The sequence below is a fragment of the Clytia hemisphaerica genome, unplaced genomic scaffold (genome assembly GCF_902728285.1).
Source record: "Clytia hemisphaerica strain Z4C2 unplaced genomic scaffold, Clytia hemisphaerica genome assembly, whole genome shotgun sequence".
Taxonomy (NCBI): Eukaryota; Metazoa; Cnidaria; class Hydrozoa; order Leptothecata; family Clytiidae; genus Clytia; species Clytia hemisphaerica.
This window is the reverse complement of record NW_027103421.1, coordinates 1681327-1703236: the sequence shown is the minus strand read 5'-3', so window position 1 is coordinate 1703236 and position 21910 is coordinate 1681327. Positions and strand designations below refer to the sequence as shown.

General features: G+C 34.8%; 2 protein-coding genes across 3 annotated transcripts; one reads left to right on the top strand and one right to left on the bottom strand.

Annotated features, from left to right (window-relative positions):
* Positions 1–655: 655 nt before the first annotated feature.
* LOC136797871 (CCR4-NOT transcription complex subunit 9-like) lies at positions 656–8231 on the top strand. Its single transcript, XM_067054455.1, has 10 exons — positions 656–704; positions 1644–1822; positions 2173–2225; positions 2608–2675; positions 4116–4203; positions 5095–5201; positions 5660–5755; positions 6010–6108; positions 6886–6977; positions 7569–8231. The coding sequence occupies exons 1-10, from the start codon at positions 681–683 to the stop codon at positions 7744–7746; spliced, it is 984 nt and encodes a 327-aa protein (XP_066910556.1). The 5' UTR covers positions 656–680; the 3' UTR covers positions 7747–8231.
* A 375-nt stretch (positions 8232–8606) lies between these two features.
* On the bottom strand, positions 8607–12997 carry LOC136797870 (uncharacterized). Of its 2 annotated transcripts, none has more exons than XM_067054452.1 (5): positions 12836–12997; positions 12300–12677; positions 11077–12036; positions 9525–9914; positions 8607–9282 (listed from the first exon to the last, which is right to left on the bottom strand). In XM_067054452.1, exons 1-5 carry the CDS (start codon positions 12912–12914, stop codon positions 9026–9028), a joined length of 2064 nt encoding a protein of 687 aa, XP_066910553.1. In that variant the 5' UTR covers positions 12915–12997; the 3' UTR covers positions 8607–9025. The 2 variants fall into 2 exon arrangements, with proteins under 2 accessions (XP_066910553.1, XP_066910555.1); XM_067054454.1 differs by having other exon boundaries at positions 9010–9282; positions 12300–12671.
* Positions 12998–21910: the final 8913 nt, after the last annotated feature.

The window sequence follows — 21910 nt, the reverse complement described above, 5'->3', positions numbered from 1 at the left end:
GGAAGGCAAGAAAAACAACAACATAGAAGTGCAAGAACGTGATAGTAACAGGAAGATGGAGACTTAGAGGAGGTATTCTATGATATCACAAAGCGAGGAAGAAACCTTAAGCCAACCAGTAGTTACACTCAGGAATGAAGAAATAGACAGAGAGTAAGAAACAACCAAGAGAGATTGAATATGAGGATCATATGAAGAAGGTAAAAGATTGACATTTGAGTATTGATGATTGACAGAGTCTACCATCAAGGCTATCCAATGTGACCGTTGTGACAAATGGTTCCACTGTAACAAGCAATGTGGTAACGATTTGGTAAAAGTTTACCACCAGATAAAAGAGTTGGAAGACAACCCATTGCTGAAATAGTTCTGTCAGATGTGTAAAAGTGAAACGGAGAAACAGCAACTGTAGCGCAAAAGAGAGGGAAGGAGAAAAAAAGAGGTGTGCTGTGAACAAAAATTGGAGGAGAAGAGCGACATGTTTGTACAGCTGAAGACAGAGGCAAGGAGAATAAAAGAAAGACTCGAGGCAAAAGAAGAAAGAAACATCAAAACTCTAGAGCAGATAAATGGAAGAGAATTGAAAGCCGTACAAAAAAAGCCTAGAGGAGTGAATTTGAAATTACTGTATTGTTTGGTATTTTTTGTTGTCTATAGAAACAAAAGATAATAAATACAACATGATGCAGTCAATGGGTCAGCAAGTAAGGCTTTTAATGAAGCAATTTTTTTAATTATTCACTTTATAATCATAATTTAGAGTGATATAATTGTAACACAGGCGATTCTACATTCTTTCTACGACACTTCTAAATAGAGCTTGATAGGAATATTATTGACTGAAAAGTTGAACTTGAAAAAGACACATAATACTAAGGAGGTCGAAACGTCGTTAAAAGAAAAATGTGTTATGTTTTATTTTGATTTGGTTACACATTGCAAGGCTTTTTATGTTTCACTTATTGACTGAAAACATATATATGGTGAAGATCTGAAAACATATGGTCAAGAAAAAGAAGTGTGAAAATACTAAATAAAATAAAAATGAAACATAAAAACATAGTGTGCAGAGGGGTCTGAACCCCCCCCCCCATTAATATTTCATCCCCCGCTATAAAGGTATTCCCCCTATTTTTTAAATTTTTTGATCCCGCACCATTTACAGGGGTCCGAGCCCCCAGCATATAATTTGTACTCCTAGTATTGGGGAAGAATTTTGATGAATGAAATATATTTTTCAGTGTGAATTCGTACCAATAGTCAATGAACTTGAAAACACTAGCAAATAAACTGTAAACTAATAATAGTAAAACTAGGAAAAATAAGAAATAAGACTTTCATCAATATAATAGTTACTATCCCCCCCCCCCCCCATTTTTATTTGATCCCCCCCTATAAGCTCAAACCCCCCATTTTAACTGGAAAATTGCCCATCCCCCCCTATAAAGCCTTCCTTGAAAACTTGGATCCCCCCCCCCTTAAAAAAGGGGGGGTTCATACTATGAAAAATAGAGATAATATTTTTATAATTATGCTGCTTTTTCTTATTTTCTATTGTATATCCATATTTGTTTAGCCATAGTGTTAAAATAAAAGTTCCCAAGAAGAAACATATTCAAAAATTAATTATCAATATTTTATAGCGATTTGGTAATGTGAACAACGTAGCCCAACCTGCACCACCTACATCCGCAGCTGGTGGTGCTGCGCCGCCACACATGGCAAATAACCAACTCTCATCTACTGATAGAGAACGAGTTTATCAATGGATATTAGAACTTGCTAGTCCTGATACACGAGAACATGCACTTTTAGAACTAAGGTAATTTTGAGTATGGTTTTCATTCAAAACGAATCAGTTTATGTCTATGTTTTTAAACCAGGCAATTTTTACGCCGTCTCAGTGTCCAGGTATTAGAACTGCCCTTCTTTAAATTTTGATTCTGTCAAAAATTCCTGTTTTTGAAAAAAGAAAGTTGCTGAAAAGCTCCCTGTTTGATATTCAACAGAAGCTGTTCTTTTCAATATGATGATCGAAACCCTTTTTATTAGAATATCCATTATGAAATGAAAAAACACCATTCTTATAAAAAAAACTTAAGGTTGCTCTATAATTTAGAATCAATAGCTAATTGGAATTTCCATTTCTTTCATTTTTAATCCAAACATCAGCAAGAAGCGAGAAGTTGTCGCAGATTTAGCACCGATGCTATGGCATTCATTTGGTAAAATTTTGCATTTTTTAATTGTTCATTGAAAAAAGGTTTTTCTAATGAACTATAGAATTTCAAATTTTTGGGTTGTTTCTTTTACGACTTGCAAAATTGAGCATGAAGGCATAAAAAATGGTTTCTATAATTGTTATACGCACACCTTTTTTATTAAAACAACTAAAATTTTGTAAACAATTTAGATTTTCTTTTTGAGTTTTAAGCCTAAAAACGTTCCACATGTTCTTTAATCTAACCATTTTGTGAGTGAGTATTTTTGTCCATTTTCCTAAGTTACAAAGGTACAAAGCCTTAGTAAAATGAACTTTATTTGTTTTTGATGTTTTATTTCTCGATCTTACATTCAATCTTTTTCAATACCTTTTCTTATTATCAGGCACAATTGCAGCTTTACTTCAAGAGATTGTCAACATTTATCCAATGATCAACCCACCAAATTTGACGGTAAAGAAATATTAGTTTCTTGAGTTATCCTTTATTGGGCTCTTCCATAAAAAAAATTGAATAATGGGAGTGGAGGATATAACAAGTGTCAGTTGATCCCAGACATTCTCCAGAAGTCTCCCCTATTCAGAGCAAGTTTGCCCCTTAAACAAGGCAAATTTTGCAGATTTTTCACTCACTACCCCCGGACAAAATATATCTATCCTCCAACCCCATGTACAAAAATTTTCTGGAAGAGCCCTTTACACGAAAATAAGTAAACATTTAATTAACCCGAATTTGGAAATTTCGTGTTGATTAAAACCCCTTTAATTGAAAACCAGTCGTGGTGTCCTTGAAAAAAGCATGTGTGTTAATTTCAAGACTGTTCATTATGTGTCTATTTGACGAAAGTGTGATAAGGTATTATTTTTTATGTATTATATCTTTATTATAACTACTTACTGGCATCCTGTAACAAATTCGTGCGAGAGGTAGGTAGGTAGAAGTCTACTATTCAAAACTGTTTTTAACTTCGCTTCATCTAATAAGCTTGACTGAATATCTATCGTTATCCAATTTTTCTTATGGTTTAAAGTGAGATATCTGTTGTTCAATATTCTTCACTTCCTTAAAGGTTTTATTTTTACATAAGTGATTCCGTTTCATATCAGACACATATTTTATATCAGGACAGTCTTGCTATTGTTATATTATTCTGACCAATCTTGCTCCACATCCGTGTCAATCTAATGTGAAAAAGCTTGTGAATTAGAATTGATGAGTAAGCAAACGATATCACTCTTATTCAAAAACAAAACCTGTAACATAATAATAGTAACAAGAAGCCCAGAGGGCATGAAGGCCCAGCGAATAAAAGTATGAACTGAACAAGACTTGAGTAGCAGAGGGGATTTGAACCTGGAGTCGCTAATACAAGCCATAGACGCCTTAGACCATTCGGCTGTCTCTTATTTACAACAATGAGAAATAATTCATGATATTTAAATCTTATATACAGAGATGTTTTTTTCCTAACACGTGAACAACTGAACTGTTCACATGATAGAGAAATGTAAAAACAACTTTTTTTTAAAAGAAAATCTTCCTAAAGAGAAGAAGGTTTGTTACGGTTTGTTACATTGTTTTTCTTAAAACACACTACATCTGTTATGTTCTTATAGTTTTAATAGTTAATTGTATTTTCTCCTTTTATGTTTTTAACCAATAAAGACGATTTCAATTGTTTTTTATTCTGTCAATCATGTTCTAACAGCCAATCAAATCCTTCACAATCTGAATTAGCCTGTGCTTGAAAACGCCATATATGAAAACGCGTATCGCCTAGTAAATTGTTACACACTGACACCGGGCAGAATGCTAATGAAAGGCCCAGTACGCTAAAGCTAGCTGGGCCAAAAATGATTTTTCACATTTATTCAACATCTGATTTTATTTTAGGCTCACCAATCAAATCGTGTATGTAACGCACTTGCTTTGTTACAATGTATTGCATCCCATCAAGAAACAAGATCACCCTTTCTTCAAGGTTTATATTTATGCAAAGCCTTTCTTCTCTATTGTGTCTTTGTTTTCTGACATATTAAAAGTGAAGAAATTTCAGCGAATATGGCGAATCGCGAAAAAATTCGCTAAATTCGCCAAAAATTTTCCCCGCCAAATTTAGATTATTTATAGGCCATTCGCCAAATTTAAATTTCTTTCAAACTAGTCTCTATTTCTCCTAAAAACCCCTTTTTTCATCCTTTTTTAAAGCTTAAATATTCACCAAAAATGGGTCGTTCGCCAAAATTAATTCTCACCAATATTTAGAAGTTTTATTAAATCGCCAAAATAAATTCCGCCAGATTGCACCAAACTTTCCGGTCAAAATTTCTTCTCTTAAGGTAGTTCAGTATTCTCTAGTGTGTTCGTAATAAATGTGTAGTTTGCCCTGAACTATCTATGTAGTTTGGATGATTAAAAAGTACACCGAAAAAATAATGCAAGTATCTTAAAACTGGGTGTTCACTGGAAAAATATAAGCTCGGCTTTTACCCGCTCTAAAAAATTAATCCAGACAGAAATTATTGAAATAAAAATCTATCGAACGTAATCGTAAACGGGTGAATTGCACCAAATCTGTACCATGGTTTTGAAAACAAGACAAACTGTCTTCAAGTTGCCATAGAAGTGGATGTGTTAGGTATTAGAGCTTAAGTTTTTGTGGTACAGATTTGGCGCAATTCACCCATTTATCGCTCATTCATGGTATGGTGCTTGTTAATTTTTGCACACAAATCGATTGTATATCAATATAAGTTTTTGGTATTGATTTTTGAGCATAGTGTATGTCTTACACTCTCGATGCTCTTCTTTATTTCACTAATTCAAAGTTGGTTCCAATTGCTATACGGTTCATAATATTCTTATTTTTAAGCACAAATTCCATTGTTCTTATACCAATTTCTTCACACTACAAGTAAGACTAGACCATTTGAGTATCTCCGATTGACAAGTCTTGGTGTCGTTGGTGCTCTAGTCAAGGTAAAATACATATGAACATTATTTTGGACATCTACTTAATCATCTTTTAAGAAACCCGTTAAAATGAATAGAATTGTCACCAAGTGATGCTTTGTCTCCAAGTGATGCCTTGTCTTAGAAGCCCTCTAGGGCCTCGTTTTCAAAGAAATGTCGATACTTTAACGTTCATTTGTGAATCCTGGCGTTTCTGTATCAAAATTGATGACGGCTTTTTAGAATTATTATTTAATATTATCAAATATGGAATCGTCGTTTTTGAGTAATTCTTCTATTTGAAAACGAGGTTTAAAATGGTCTTGATATATCTTTAGAAGAATGTATTGTACAGTGGAGTCTCTTTAACTCGAGCCTCTATAACTCGAACAACGTTTCAGATCCCTTCAGTTAAGAATGTGTTACAAACCTCCGTAACTCGAAATTTTCTTAACTTGAACAAATCTACGTTTTTTATGTTGTAGACAGACGATCAAGAAGTGATCACCTTTCTTCTGTCAACGGAAATTATTCCCTTGTGTCTTCGGATCATGGAATCTGGAAGTGAACTTTCTAAAACGGTAACTTGACATTTCCTTGAATTATTTTAATTTTATCTAAATGCCTCAGCAAGATAATTTTGTTTTAAATGAATAAATACCCTACCTTTTTTCGAAATCTTAGCAAGATATGATAATTTTTTATCAAATATAAAAAGATCTGAAGGTTTTAGGAACTTTTTAATAGTTAATAAATATCTAATTGCGTTTGTTATATACTTGAGGTATTGAAAATGTGTTCAAGTTATCAAAGCCTTTCTTTTACAATTTTACAGGTAGCAACTTTCATCTTGCAAAAGATTTTACTTGACGAAACTGGTTTATCATACATTTGTCAAACTTACGAACGATTTTCTCATGTAGCCTTGATACTGGTAAGTGACCTTTGATCTCAATAATCTAATCAGTTGTCCAGAGTCTTTGGTTTAATAGACCTTTTCATAAATTACGTTACGAACATCACTTGCCTCGTATTCAAACAATTACCACGGTGATTATGTCCCTTGGGATATATTAATTGATTTTTCTATGAAAAGAAAGTAGTTTTAATAAAATCCGCTAAGAGTTAATCACCATGGCAATAATTTCAAAACGAGGCAAGTGATGTTTGTGACATAATTTATGAAAAGGTGTATTTTGTATGCTTTTGAGGTCAAAGAATAGCAAAAAGTTTGATATCTTCTTAAAGACTTGAAGGCAATTTTCTCTTGTGAGGATGACATGGCGCTTAACTAAGTTCATGTAGGTACTCAATCTATGTCGTTTATTTGTAGGTTGCGAATAGGCGGTCGGGTTCTTCAATGTTTTTTTGTCAGGCTCTGGGGGACTTTACCTAAAAATGATTGATGATGTACAGTTTTTGGTATTAGGAACGTCATCGTTTTTCTCTTACTTTGACCCTCCCCAGCCCTTCCTTGGTTTCTATCCAAGCTCTCTTCGGATCTATTCTGCACACAAATTATTATCCTATAACTACACTACTTGAATGAAAATTCATTTTTCAAATTTTTATTTATTTTTTACATTTCTTATAAACAATTCATAACATCTAAATTCTCGGTCGGTCTTCTTTTTTTGAAACTTGTTCTTTTCTACTGCGGAACAATACATTGTGGAGAACCAATTAACGATCAAAATGTTCTTACTTCTAGGGGAAAATGGTACTGGCACTTTCATCTGAACCTTCGCCTCGATTACTCAAACATGTCGTTCGATGTTATTTGAGACTCTCGGATAACCCAAGGTAGATTGTTGAGCCCTACGCAACTTTACTGCAGCCATTTTACCAGTTATGTGATTAAAAAACTGAAATAAAATATTGTCACTTTTGCCATATGATAAGTGTTGTAAAGAAAAGCATATATCATATCGCAATTAAAAAAATTTCAAGACTTTTTCACAGGATTCATGCATCTGTTACATGCTATTTTCTACTCAATTTTAAGATTAGAAATATACAAAATCTGTGCAGACATTGAAAAAACATTTGTCATCATTTTGTTCCAGAACTTTTTTCCGTTGCAGTTCTCTTTGTAAACCTTTAACAATCTCAATTCGCGCAAAAGAGTGTGTTCAACAATAAAAAAGTTACGCAGTGACGTAGAAAAATATCATGTACTAAAAAACAAGAATCCTATGAAATGGGCTAATTACCTTATCGGAACAAAATCTTTTTAATCATTCTTAATCTGGGAAAAACCAGTCCCGCTAGCATACCACTCAGAATAATTTGTAATAAACCCACTTAGAAAGGAAAGATGCATTTCTTCCATTTCTTCCAATATATATTCACAAATGTTCACTGTTTAAAATTTCTTCATCTTTTATCTCTCAGAGCACGTGAAGCACTTCGCCAATGTTTACCGGAATATCTAAAAGATAGTACGTTTAATAATTGTTTAAAAGATGACACTTCCACGAAAAGATGGTTAGCGCAATTGAAAAAGAATCTACAAGAAATCCCACCACCTCAAAGTTTAGCAGACGCTCACCGAATGGGGATGGGTAATTAACTGTGAGAAAGATTTTTTCATTTTGAGTTTCATAATTTCCAGACAATTTTCAATCCACGATTTGGTGGAACTCTAAAATATTGTACGTGATCGTGATACAGTTGACGCTTATCGAATAGTAGTGCGTCGTTCTATTGAATAATAGAACGTCGAATTAGAGAGCGTCAACTATATACATGATCGTGATATTTCTTCCGATATTCAAAATTCTTTTGGTTCGGACAATATTGCAAATTGAACATTTTATCAACGATAAAGGATTGCCAGATATAGTATTGGTCTTATGTGGAGATATGCAACCGAGTTAATATGGAAATGATTGGATCGTGAATTAGCAAGGCTAAAAAACAATAAATTTAAGTTGTTTTGTTTTTGATAACCAATCATATTTTGTAAAAAATGTTTAACGACCAATGTAAAAGAGAAGTAACAGCGCGGGACAAAAAAAGTTATCATATTGCAACAAATCGTTTTTAGAAATGGTAGATTTCGTTTCAAAATTCTTTATTTTTCGCACGGACACAGCCGCCTCCGGTGACTTCTACATTGCCTTTCTAGAAGAAACACTACTTATCTCCTATCCTATTCAAGGAAAATTAAGGACACTTTTTCATTTTCGAAAATCTCTTTCCTTCTTAGCTAGGTTATAAAAAGGTAATTCCCATTCAACTTAGTATTTCAACCTCGCTTATTACAAATCTGTGTTTAGATTTTTACGGAGTAGGTCTATTTAGGCTGTTTTTAATCATTTTCGGCACTATACCGGGTTGTAACTTTATATAATTTCCAATAAATTAGATAGTTATACTGCTCGCAAATATCTTTCCAGTTGTGTATAAGAAAAGAACCCGAAGATCTAATTACTAAATATCACGGAATTTTGTATATTACTAAAGTCAAAAGAATAATTTAATATAACTTTTTGTCAAATTACAAATGAAATTATGAATTCTGTCCGGCAGAAAGTGACCGTGGTTGAACAATAAAAAAAGCTAATGCGATAAAGACCTACTAAAAATACAAAAAAAATATATTTAGAAAATTGCTATTTTCTGGGGCACCCCCAAAAAACTGCCACTTGGGGGGGGGCAGTTGTCCTTACTGCTCCCTGCCAACACGCTACTTCTGAATATTTAAAATATACAGTTTTTGATTTTTCTAAAAAAGGGATGCATTGTGAGATTGGTTCGAGGAATTCCTATAAGAGATTTCTATTGTAATACACCCGATAAGGTCTATTCTACGGCAGTACTCTGTTAATAGTTTTATTGCATTGATTCTATTTCAGAAAAATGTGCAAAAATATGCTAAAAACAATGGTAATTACAATCACATAGAAAGTATATTTCAGATAATGCACCATCACCAATTTATCTGACGTTCCTCGTTGTGAGTTTGTGAAGTCCTTGATTAACGTTTGATTATGTTTCTCACAGTAACTACTGATTTGATCTGCTAACGAAGGTCGACCAACGAAATAGATACTGGAGTCTTTTGCACTGTTCTTGATGACTTTCTCGAAATCAGTTCTTTGTCCTGTTAGAAAAATAAGTAAAAACATGTTCGTAAAAGGTAAGCAAGTTTGCGACTGAACCCTAAGGGGGCTCGTAGAATTAACGACTTATACCCTAGTTTGCGTCTACCCAAAATTAGAATAAAGTTTCCTGAAATTTGAATTTAAGCTTTTAAATTTTGCTTTTGATGGTATCTGTTAAAAGAATATTGGAAAATGTAGTGATTTTATTTATTAATAATCTATCAAGGATATAAACTCATACCTTTAAGTAAATTGATTACATCAACAATTTCAGCATCTCCTTTACCATCTTGAATTGTCGATTTTTCGGTCACGTACCAATTGAAAGTGATTTTCACATTTTTGTTATTTTGGATCAATCTCAATTTCTTTGAAATCTCGTCTGCAAAATTTTTATAAACTGCAATCGAACGTACAGTGTAGTGTATATCAATACACGTTGGTTTCGATTCTGCCATATTGAAATTATCACCATGGTTACCATGTGCTAAAATACTGATGCAATCGTAGAGATAGCCAAACCCAGATCCGGACGCCAAGAGAACGAATGATTTTTGTTCACCGATTTCTAATTCTTTGTAAAGTTGTGAAGATGATGAACGATATGGACCCCAACATTTAATTTGGTGACCTGATAAAAAAAGTAACGGAAAAAGTAAGCATACAATATTCAAATGATGATGTACGATTCCGTTTATTTTGCTTTGATTAAGGAACTAGTAGTATATGCCGTGAGAATTAACTTTCTTCGAATTCTTTTTAACATATTGATCAGCTTTGACCTCTGTCTATGGGATTCAAGATTTCTAAAGGAAGAAGATTTGATTTGCCCCCCTCCCCTTGTGATAAAAATGACCACAAAGTTTATAAGGATTGATAATAATTCATGATATGCACCACTGGAGAGTCTTCTGTGAACCATTAAAATTTCCCACCCAATACGTCACTTAAACAATAGAAAAAGTGACGTATTGAGTGGAACAAAAACAGAAAAGTTGCAAAATTTCGTACAGTCATTGCAGTGATGCATATCATGAATAAATTAAAGTTTGCTACGGTATTCATGATAATGCACCATTGCAATGTTTTAAATGATTGAAAGTACATGGTTAAAAGTGACATATTGACTGACTTTACGTCACTTACAATCAATCAGCTATTTTGTCCGTGATGTAATGTGTAGTGAGATAGAAGACATTGCAATGGTACATAAATGTATCATGAATAATGACGTCAAATCTCAATATTATACGAGTTCAATTGTAATGACTTCACACATTCAGACGCCCTTCTTCCATGACCATGGTAAACTCGAGCTCAGTCCACTGACCTTTATATATCCCTGGACCAAGTTACTCAATGCTGGCCAAGCGAAATATTATGATCGGAGTTTTTTTGAATCGTAGTTTTTTTGAAATTGGTACCCGCAGAGAGAACGCTAGATCTAGTTTAGCTTGTACACTAATGATGTAGCGCCGTTTGTCGTTAGGCAAAGTTTCAAACACTACAATGGCTTTCTTTGCGGGTACCAATATTCATGATATTCATGACGTAATCTTTTATACGGAAGCACCCGAGATAACCCGGAACTAGTGGCAAAATAACAAAAGACTAGTGGCAAATTTTGCCACTAGTTCCGGATTATTTTGTGTGCTTCCGTATAAAAGATTACATCATGAATATCATGAATTGAAAAAAATTTCGATCAAAGATGGAGGTTATAGCTTGGTCCAGGGATATATAAAGGTCAGTGACCATGTATTGGGTTGCTCGATTTAAATCTGTTCACTTACTTTGAGCTTCATGATCACTTGCTCTTAATCTTCTGGTCCATGCTGGAAACCATTGCGAATCATCATCCATCATTGTTATAATGAATCCAATGTCCCATGATGCATCAGTGACGTCATGATTACTGAATGATGTGAATGGATGAGATCTTTCGGGAGATAAGGTGAAACGCCTATCGTTGCTCTTAAGGAGAAAATAAACGTCTCCAATTTCTGGTTTGAATTTTTTGTTCAATTTGACACGGACATCGATGTATTCGTTTTTCCCGATGATTTTTCTTTCGGCTGTACCCCGGGATTTCCGATAATAAACTATGCTAATGAGCCGATCAATACACCAGATTAGAAGAACTGGTAGATTGAAAACATGCGCTAGACCATGTGTGATCTTTCGGATATTGTCTATAGCGTACCAAACGCCAGCGAATGCATGGATTGCAATGGCAAGTGAGTAGGAACGGTTATTGAGGAATTGACTTCGTGTGAGGGGAAAGATGAGACAGAATAAAGCCACCATGAGTAAGAGGCGGTAGATTTCGTCTGAAGTAAGATGAACACCTTTGGAATCATTGAATGTCCAGTTTTCAACCGCTGCTGGATCCCAAATCTTGGTCCAATTCAGATTCCCATATTGTTGACTATAGTTAAACCGTGAAGGCGGACTGTATGTTAATTGAGTGCGATCTACTAAAGGTGGCAGGAATATGACAAGGACATGGGCTAATGAGGGAATACCAATAAGGAAGATCCCGGCTAGTCGATGCATTTTGATATGGATATCTCTTATACCAGCGATAACCAGAAACCGTGGTGCTTTCTCGATGATAAGGTTTGGTATACACCACAAAGTTGTATAAAACATGAGGTTTTGTGAGGTAATAATGAGACGGGCTGTAATTCCCCAAATAACATTTGTGATGGTTTGTCCAATGTTTTCACCCCATAACTTCCAAACACGTTTTCCTGTGGAAACAAAAGAAGAATTTTTATAAGAAATTGGCTTCAGACATTTGTCTGGTTTGCAATTTACGGACCAGAAAAGATCAATTGATAAGCGTAGGAATTTGGATCAAGATGTTTGACAGGAAAGGATTCAAAGTTTTGATAAAAATACCAAGCAACATTTGAGTGTGTATTACTTATAACCTATCATCACCTATAATATAATTAAAGAAATCCTCCAACGTCCAACCTGGTCAAACTGAGATTTGGAATAGCTTCCCTACCTTTTCTCTCCAGCACAACATCACCTTTCATAACAAATCGATCAACGATACACAAAATCGTAATCAAAGTGAATAATCCCCAGACTAGATATTCATAAGATATTTCAAATGGTTTTGATTTACGGACCACAAAATGGTCAGTCATCACATCAACTTCATTTGGAGGTTCAATAAGAGCAGCTGTTGATTTTTTGGATTTGATTTGAGTTTTACCGTTCTGGTTTGAATAATTTGACTCTTGGTTGACGTCTCCCTCATTAGCCTTTGATAACTTTTGGTTTGATGTAGGCTGTTCGATATAGAATGTATCACCGAAAGAATCACTGCTGCTCAGAGTATCATTTTTGTTCTTTGGTGAGTCTTTTATCCAGGCTGCAGCTGAAAGAATAAATGTTGCATTATAGAAAAGATTACAAAAGCTTTTCATTAGATAGGTATTTCTTATAAAAAAAACCCTTCTCACTGACTCGTTAGGATTTTTTCAGAGAATAAGTGCCCCAGGGGGGGGGGCTATACGTTGTAAGAAACAAACTTACATGTTTGTTCAATTTCCGTTGGTTCTTCGAAAGAAGGGTTGATTGTCCCATTGTCTTGTCCATCTGTTTCAAAATCCATTTTAAGCTTCAAATCAAACCAAATTTCCAATGTGTGTTGTTAATTGACAATTCTGGTGTATATGAAATTCTATTTCAAATTCAACCACTGAAATAAAAAAAGATAAGATTCCACAAATTTGATATAAAGATATCAGTCAATTTACTTGTACTTGATGTATCAAACCCTTATCAGTCTGAGAAATCGATACTTGCGTCAAAAACTACTGATTTAAAGGGGAACTAAACATTTTTTGAGGTCATGCTTTTTTTGTCTCCAATTTAAAATGAACCCCCACTTTACACATGTTTGTGACGTCATATCGTTCATATTTTCTATGAATTTTGTGTATGTTCATCAACTTTAAAGCTTGATATTTCGTGAACAAGAAATAATAGGAGGATAGTAAAATCATTTTTGATTTCAGGAAGGACTAAATTTGGGATATTCAGCTTATTCCAATAAAAAGTTCAATTTTTTCAATCGACTCTAAAATCATTTTCACTCACTTGTTTTCGAAAGTTCAAACATAATTTTACTCCACTCAAAAATGGCTTATTAATGAATTCTGTCTCTTGGTTAAACCATTTGTGGATAAAAAGTTATGGCTACACTAAAAAAGTTAAAAGTTCTCTATCAACTAAAAGTAAGAGCTTTTCCAATTACTTTCTGAACGTGTTTACGTCAAACAGATGGCTCGACCTACTCTTAGGTTCCAAATAAACGGGCCCCCCCGCTTGTTAATTTTTCGAAAATTTTCCAACCCCCCTGGACCTTATTAGGACCCCCCCGTTTATTAATCTCTAAGAATATTTTCAGCTGTCAAAGAGAAGGCCCCTTATTTTGCTCTAAATAGCCTGATTTTAGTCTATTTTTACCTTATTTTAGGGTTTCAGAAGTACAATTTCCAACCCCCCCGACAATTAGGGTCCCCCCCCCGTTTTATTAAAATCTAGAAAATTTTCCAACCCCCCCGTTTATTCGAACCCCCCCGTTTATTTGGAACCTAAGAGTATTCCCCTAACAAAATACGCATTGCTTTAAAAACATTAGATTTTCTGTAAACATAAAGAGCTATATCTTTTGATAGAGAAGTTTTTAGAGAAAAATATTTTCAGAGGTCATTCCTTGGAAGTATGTGATGTGATTTAGGTATTTTCAAAAAAATGTTTAGTTCCCCTTTAAGACTGACAAACATCCAAAATTGCCAAGAAAGAAACTCGAAAATGATCTGACATCAAGAACTACTGTCTGTCGCGAAGCAATTAACCTAGATGCCGAGTGATAGTCGCTTCCCCGTTTCACTTCAGATACACACAGCCCAGCGATGAATTACATAATCTTAGTGAATGATGTCAACTATTAATGGATTTCAAACACAGGGGTCAAGCGTGTTTAGTTATTAGAACTTTAAAAGGCTTTTAGAACTACAAAATTAATCTATTGTCTCTATTAGTCTTTGTTTGTCCTAGAGCATGATTCTATTGAAATTGGGTTATCAAGAAAAACCATTTTTGCCTAAAATATCAAGAAACACTTTTGACATTATAAACGGAAAAACGTATTTTCAATAGGGCCGCTCTTTAGACTTCACCTAAGGCATAAAGTCTTGAGTGCTTATCTAATTCTAAGTCTATTCCAAGCTGAGTCCATGCTATATTACTATTTTACCAACCGGAAAATAATTAATCATTCAAAATGCACATAATGGACAAGGATGGATTAATTGCATGCTTAAGTAAACAACTAATTGCATAATTAGCTAAGCCAGATTCACAATTACATAAGTTCTTTCTTAGGTTAAATGTATAATCCTTGATTATATTCTTTTTTTCTATCAACATGTACTCTATAGGACTAGAATGATTAGGTATTTCAATATTTTATCAATTTTAACATAGGTTACATGCTTGCATCTATTGGATGGTAATTTCCTGGCTGCTTATTTTATTTACCTTAAGGGAACTAATTTTTGCGGGAACTAATTTTTGCGGACCATCCAAAAAATTTTTTTTGCGGAATCAATTTTTGCGGTCGTTAAATTATCTTAATATTTACGGGAATTAAATTTTGCGGTCAGCTAGCATGAAATAAAAATTTTTACGAACCAAAATTCTGTTGATACGTTTTGTACAAAAATGGCATCAATTAGTGTGCTTAGAAAGAAATTCATTCAAATGGGTCTAAAATTCTTGCTAATTTTCAATGAAAAATGAATTTTCCTTTTAAATTTCACCAAAACAACCGAAACCATGTACTAAGACTCCCAGCAATGTTATTACAATTGACTGATTTCTTGAGGAGATAGTAGCATATCGCATTACTTTATATCTTCTGTTAAAAACTTCTTGTAGTTGTGCTTATTAGCAAAAAAAAAGCTTTGAAATGAAACTTAAAGAAAATTTTGCGCAAATTAAGTTTTGCGGTCCGTAGGTCAACGAAATTTTTGCGGGAACTAAATTTTGCGGTCTGGGGCCAAATCCGCTAAACCCGCAAAAATTAGTTCCCTTAACCCTATTCGGCCTAGGGGAGGTGGACTCTTTCTGTTCGGAGGTCAAACTATTGGTAATAACTCCTGAAATAATAGAGCTTTTGCCGTGAAATTTTTTGTAAATTCCTAACTTTTATTTAGCTTCAAAATGAAAAAAGATTTGACACCTAAAAATTTTCACACCTTGAGCATGATGACATTTCTGACAGGTGTCACAAAAATTGACACTTTTCCAATACAAATTTATTTTTTATGTCAAATATATCGTTTAAACCGTAATTTATTGAATATTTAAGATAAAATAAGCATTTTAAACTCAGGCAACTTTTTTCAAAAGCCTTTGTTAGAATACAATAGCTATTTATAAGAACAAAGGAAATTTTCGGTTTTTGCTCACTTTGGGTATGATGAGTGACGTCATCAAAAAACTTTTTTGTCAAAAGTTACCTTACGTCACAAGGATCTTGTGTGCCAAATTTCATCCAAAAAGACCCACTAGATTAAAAGTTAAGGGGTGGTACAGGAAAAGCCCCCCCCCCTAGTTCTGAACCGCCCCTAAAAGCCTAGTCCTCAATGCAGGCGAATAAATTTCTTTCAATTCAATTCAAAAAAAAGAATAATAGGGTCCGAATAAAAAGGGGGTCCGAAATCTCTTTAAAATTGAATAAACGAGGGAGACCTAATTGCCGTGACTCGTGTAACTTCTGGCATGTCCAAAAATGACATAAGTTTGGCGCAGAAACCCGGACCCAGTTTGGGGGTCTTAGACGTGGTCATTTATAATACGTCAAAAGAAGCGTACTAGGGTGTAGATTGCAGAGCTGCCTGTTAATCAAATTAATTTAAAAAATTATGCAAAAATGTTCCTATTATTAATATGCAACTTTGGTCCAAATTTCATGTTTTTACCATTAGCCAAACTGGAGTTATTTAAAAAACAAGTTTTGCTGACGTCAGCATTTTTTGGTTTTTGCCTGATATCTTTTTTTGGGTGAAAAAATTAATAATGGCACAGCCATTCCAGTGATCTTGTCTCCAATACGCTTCTTTCGATATATGAAGTGATATGCTATGACAACTGGAAACGGTGATAAAAAATTAAGGTAAATTTGAAAAATCTGAACAGACCTTAATTTGCCTGAGAAGTTCGAATAAGCGAAAGTCGACTGTATACCCAAAATAATTCGTCAGAATTCTAGATGCAGGGCTAGTCACAAACCTCGCATTGTTTTCGCTATCAAACCAAAGCAAGAAAATCCACTTCGAAACCTGATGTCAAAAAATATATGAAGCTAAAGTAAAGTAAATATAAGTAAATCAAGAATCACGCCAAAAATTTTAAAACATTACAGTGTAATATTGCCTTAGACCGTGACCGTGCAATAAGTGATGTGATATTACACGGTCGTGAGTAACATCGGTGATTATAGTCTACACAATAGACAGCTCCCGGCTTTTAGGCCTCACTCTTGGTCTATAAGCACTGCTATGGGCGGCCACCGGGAATTCGCATTTTAATAGGATTAAACATAATAGAGTTTTTAACAAAATAATTTTGTCAATAGAGATCTAAAATAAAAGAATGTTTAAAAGACGTCTGATTGCCTTAGGTTTCGAAACTCTCTGTTGTTTCATCAGAACCTCAGTGCGCGTGCGATATATCCGAAGAAATTCAATAGTCAAAACAAGAGCAGTGCGCATATCCCGAAGAGTAGAAGTTTTACGCTCCAAACTAAGGAAGAAATGACGTAATCATTGCAGATGAAAAAGCTTACCAAGGCATATAATAATAAGCAGATATTGCACTTCAATTAGACATTCATACAATATTAACTGTTTAAGGTCAATAAAGGAAATAATTACATGGCTGATTACACTTAGCTTAATCCGTAATAGCCCGTAATCACCCCGCGAAAAGAGAAAAAGAAAATCTTCGAAGAAAAGTCTTCCGACTTTTTTCAAAAACTAATTCATTTCATATACCATAGTAGTTGTACAATTTGAATATTTTGATTGGTTAGTTGTCATTCAAACTTCAATTAAGTGACAAAAATAAAAAGAAACTTTGAAAAAATAGGTGAAGAGAATAAGTAAAAAGGAGGAGTGTCTGAATTTTAATTTACCCGTAATAATTCACGAGGAATAACATGGTCATTCGAATGATTTTAGGAATAATAGCCCCTTGTTTCATTGAAAACATTTCAAATAGCCATCACTGAAATCATGACCGCAGACAGAGCACAGACCGAGCTAGCGAGCACCACAGATTTTCAAAGCCCGTAAGGGTTAGATGTTGTGCTTTAAGCTCTTCCAAGCAAAAAAAAAGTGAATATCGCAAAAAATATTACTGCTATTGTTTTCAAAAGCTCGCGAAGCTTCTGATTGGTCAAGCGCTGAAATTCTATTGTAATTTCACGTGACCTAGGTAGAATTTCCTACCTAACTACGGCACACTTTTCAGCAAAAGTACGCCATCTAGCCCTTGGGGCTTTATAAATCTATGGCGAGCACTCGTGGCACTAGAAATGAAATAAAAATGATAAATACCTTATTCATGCAATCTTCTTCCTTCGTATATGTAGTTCCTTGGTCATCCAGTGAAAGGATTGAATATACTCGAATTTCTCCTTTTATAACCGCGGACCTAAAAAAAAATCCTTAATAATAGATATAATGAAAGCTACCATTGTGAAGTCATCGAGGACAATACTATTGCCTTTATTCAAGCCTCACCTACAAGTTTGAGTGTTTTGACATATTGAAAGTTCTTTACGTAATCTTTCTAACTTATTGTTTGAGATATAATTCTGATCAAGCTGTTATACTTTTATCGCTAATAACGCATGCGCGTTTGTCATTTGCTTTTTCATTGGTTCAGTTTCAATAAAAACATTATCAGAAATCATGACACGCAGACACGTTACTCATAGAGCACACTAATTTGTCTTAGATATAATTATGTTCATGATTATAATACATAAGAATAAGGCAATTGCAAAATGTTTGAAGTAGCTGATATAAATACATCACCCCAAAATAAGAGAAAACAAAGTACATAAGCACAAAAAATAGATTTTAGAACTATTAGTTACTTAATAGAACTATTAATTTTGAAACACGAAGGGCTTAAAGAGAAAACTTTTGGATAGGAATTAATCAAAGTCAGTGATTTTCCATCGAAAACTCAGACCCTACTCATAAAAATATTGCACTTGATCATTATGGGTAGTCAGAAGGTCATAGTACGAAAAGTGGAGAAAACATCCTCCACCTTGCCCGATGATGGGAGAAGAATCTTTCGAAACCTAGCTAAACGTGATCCAAGCCACGAAAAACTTCGATTAGGAATATTACCGGGCCGATAAACTCAAAGTTATTTAGAAAATTTTTATCTCTTAGCCTGTATTGTGAAAAATACTCCCACTCTATTGCCGACGCTTTTTACTTTGATCTAAATAGATATCAGATATGACTAATTTTCCCTTCTAAAAATTTGTCCCTAGGAACTACACAGGCTTAATAAAACATTGAAGGTTGTGCTTAATGAAGCTAATCCAATGGTTAATGTTATTATCAATCAATCTTTGACTGAACTAAAAGACACTGAAAGACACTAAAACTGCTGAAACGAAAATAAAATAAAAGAGATCAGACATTCTAAGAATTTGACCTAAGGGGGTAGCTCTAGATACAAGTAGGAAGTTCAACACATACATGTTTGAAAGTTCAACTGTTTCATGTTTGATTATATTTGACCACTTTTGGACGCGCGGACAATTGGGTGAGCCTATTGGCTACACGTGCGATTGTAGCGATTTACTCGCCAAAACCATAACACGGTTTTAAATAATGATCTCTCGGTGGATTTCTATAAGCCAAAACCAAAACCCCTCATATTAATTGCTTGGTCTTAGTTTCAGAGAGTTATTGTCAGGGGGGGGGGGGGGGGGGGGGGGGTACTCGATTCAAAAATGACCGCACGTGTGGCCAAAAATTAACCTTTGGGATCAGACTCTTACAGGGCAGAAAATTTAGCTGAATTTGTGTAAATTTTGGTGAAAAATCAATAATTACAGTGCACTCTTTTGAAGTTTTTTTTGACATTTTTAGGCAAAATATGGTCAGATTTTCCAAATTTTATACCCTTAGAGTGCACTTTTTCTCATCTTTGCTCGTTTCGACACTTTGGGAAACTTGGAAAAGGGACCCATAAGGGCTGCAAGTAGGGAGGTCGTTTACCTTGAGTACCCCCCCCCCCGGGGTTGTTGTAAGTTAACTACAGTAAGGCTAAATCTATAAGGGAAATTGTTCAAATCTGTAAAACTGTATGTATGTCAAAATAAAAATTCAGCCAATTACTTTCGGCCACGTGACAAAATTAAAGACATACCTTTTGATTTTTTTTTATATTTTGGTTCTTCTTAGCTTTTTGTATGCGAAAAAAAAAACCACCCCCTACTTTTTAATAAATATTTTGCGGTTCGTTTTCTATACCTGTTTAATGTTCAACAAGCTATTTTCATCTGCCTTGTAAAGCTGTTAGAAGTGCCTTTTGAAAAGGGTAAAACATTGTCCAAATTATTATTAGCTACATTTAAACTTTCTGCGATGAAGTGTGATTTATAAATAGCAACGCTTCTCTCGTCGTCTCCCCTCTCTCACCTGCACTCCATAGCAGCGGTTGGTTTGAAAAATTTCAAATCAGAAAAGAGAATGACAACAGACCCTCTACGACAATGAATTTTGAAATTAGCCGTAGAAATCACCCCTGTCTCACAGCCCCGACGATCAAATGGGGATGGAAATTAATTTGTTCTCCGGGTAAAAAGAATCGAGTTGGGTGTTTATGTAGTGCAATTTTCCCCCTTTAATTTCGAATCGGAATGTGATTAAAGTGAAATCCTCAGTAGAACTGAGATGGTATGGTATTTCTCCAACCAGCATTAGCGTAACCAAGAGGGGCGCAAAATTTGTGTAGGAGAGCAGATTTTTATGCTATTATAATTATCTTTTAATACCATGAATAGCGAGACCCAAAAACTTTGCGCCCCTCTTGGCTACGCTACTGAACAAAGGACGAAATTTTGACCAATTTTAGAGTCGTGTTGTGGGTCTTCCATTAGGACACTGGGGTGTATTTTATCTGCCCGTTCAGAAAGATGTTTCCAAATATTGGAAGAATCTTCAAGCAAATTAATTCGTTTTCAAAAGGTCTAGATTCTTGGTATTTCGAAGCATACAATCAGATGTTATCTTGATTACTAATTACAAGCTGTGTGGGCTTATCAAAGGTGGGATTGGCTCAGACTCTAATCTAATTTATATCGACTTATTTTCTTATCTGCCAACCGAAAATGAATTAGTTTCGAAATTATAGGTGTCAGACACAAAACAAAAAAGAACAACAGGCAAGATCTCCATTTCGAGACAGATTGACATTTTAATGACTTCCTGGTTCTTCCTGGTTGCTGTGTGCTCACAGCAACCAGGAAGTCATTGCGAATGACTTCTGAAGGTATTCCAAGGGCTAAAAGGAAATCTCTGAAGGTATTCCAAAGGCTAAAAGGGAGCCTCTGAAGGTATTCCAAAGGCTAAAAGGGAATCTCTGAAGGTATTTCAAAGGCTAGAAGGAAATCTCTGAAGGTATTCCAAAGGCTAGAAGGAAATCTCTGAAGGTATTCCAAAGGCTAAAAGGGAGCCTCTGAAGGTATTCCAAAGGCTAAAAGGGAGCTTCTGAAGGTATTTTAAAGGCTAAAAGGGAGCTTCTGAAGGTATTCCAAAGGCTAAAAGGGAGATTCTGAAGGTATTTTAAAGGCTAAAAGGGAGCTTCTGAAGGTATTCCAAAGGCTAAAAGGGAGCTTCTGAAGGTATTTCAAAGGCTAAAAGGGAATGTCTGAAGGTATTTCAAAGGCTAAAAGGGAATCTCTGAAGGTATTCCAAAGGCTAAAAGGGAATCTCTGAAGGTATTCCAAAGGCTAAAAGGGAGCTTCTGAAGGTATTTTAAAGGCTAAAAGGGATCTTCTGAAGGTATTTCAAAGGCTAAAAGGGAGCCTCTGAAGGTATTCCAAAGGCTAAAAGGGAGCTTCTGAAGGTATTTCAAAGGCTAAAAGGGAATCTCTGAAGGTATTTCCAAAAGGCTAAAGGGAGCTAAGGTTCCAAAGGCTTAAAGGGAATCTCTAAAGGCTAAAAGGGAGCTTCTGAAGGTATTTTAAAGGGAGCTTCTGAAGGTATTTCAAAGGCTAAAAGGGAGCCTCTGAAGGTATTCCAAAGGCTAAAAGGGAGCTTCTGAAGGTATTTCAAAGGCTAAAACTGAATCTCTGAAGGTATTTCAAAGGCTAAAAGGGAGCTTCTGAAGGTATTTCAAAGGCTAAAACTGAATCTCTGAAGGTATTTCAAAGGCTAAAAGGGAGCTTCTGAAGGTATTTTAAAGGCTAAAAGGGAGCTTCTGAAGGTATTTCAAAGGCTAAAAGGGAGCCTCTGAAGGTATTCCAAAGGCTAAAAGGGAGCCTCTGAAGGTTTTCCAAAG

What these genes read in the sequence shown, in the direction of transcription:
- LOC136797871 (XM_067054455.1), top strand. Translation starts at nt 681, where the DNA reads ATGATGCAGTCAATGGGTCAGCAA. An exon ending in TGCAGTCAATGGGTCAGCAA is followed by an intron (nt 705 to 1,643) that starts GTAAGGCTTTTA and finishes AATATTTTATAG; the next exon opens with CGATTTGGTAATGTGAACAA. An exon ending in TCAACCCACCAAATTTGACG is followed by an intron (nt 2,676 to 4,115) that starts GTAAAGAAATAT and finishes ATTTTATTTTAG; the next exon opens with GCTCACCAATCAAATCGTGT.
- LOC136797870 (XM_067054452.1), bottom strand. Translation starts at nt 12,914, where the DNA reads ATGGATTTTGAAACAGATGGACAAGACAATGGGACAATCAACCCTTCT. An exon ending in TGTTGTGCTGGAGAGAAAAG is followed by an intron (nt 12,037 to 12,299) that starts GTAGGGAAGCTA and finishes TTGTTTCCACAG; the next exon opens with GAAAACGTGTTTGGAAGTTA. An exon ending in AAGTGATCATGAAGCTCAAA is followed by an intron (nt 9,915 to 11,076) that starts GTAAGTGAACAG and finishes TTTTTTTATCAG; the next exon opens with GTCACCAAATTAAATGTTGG.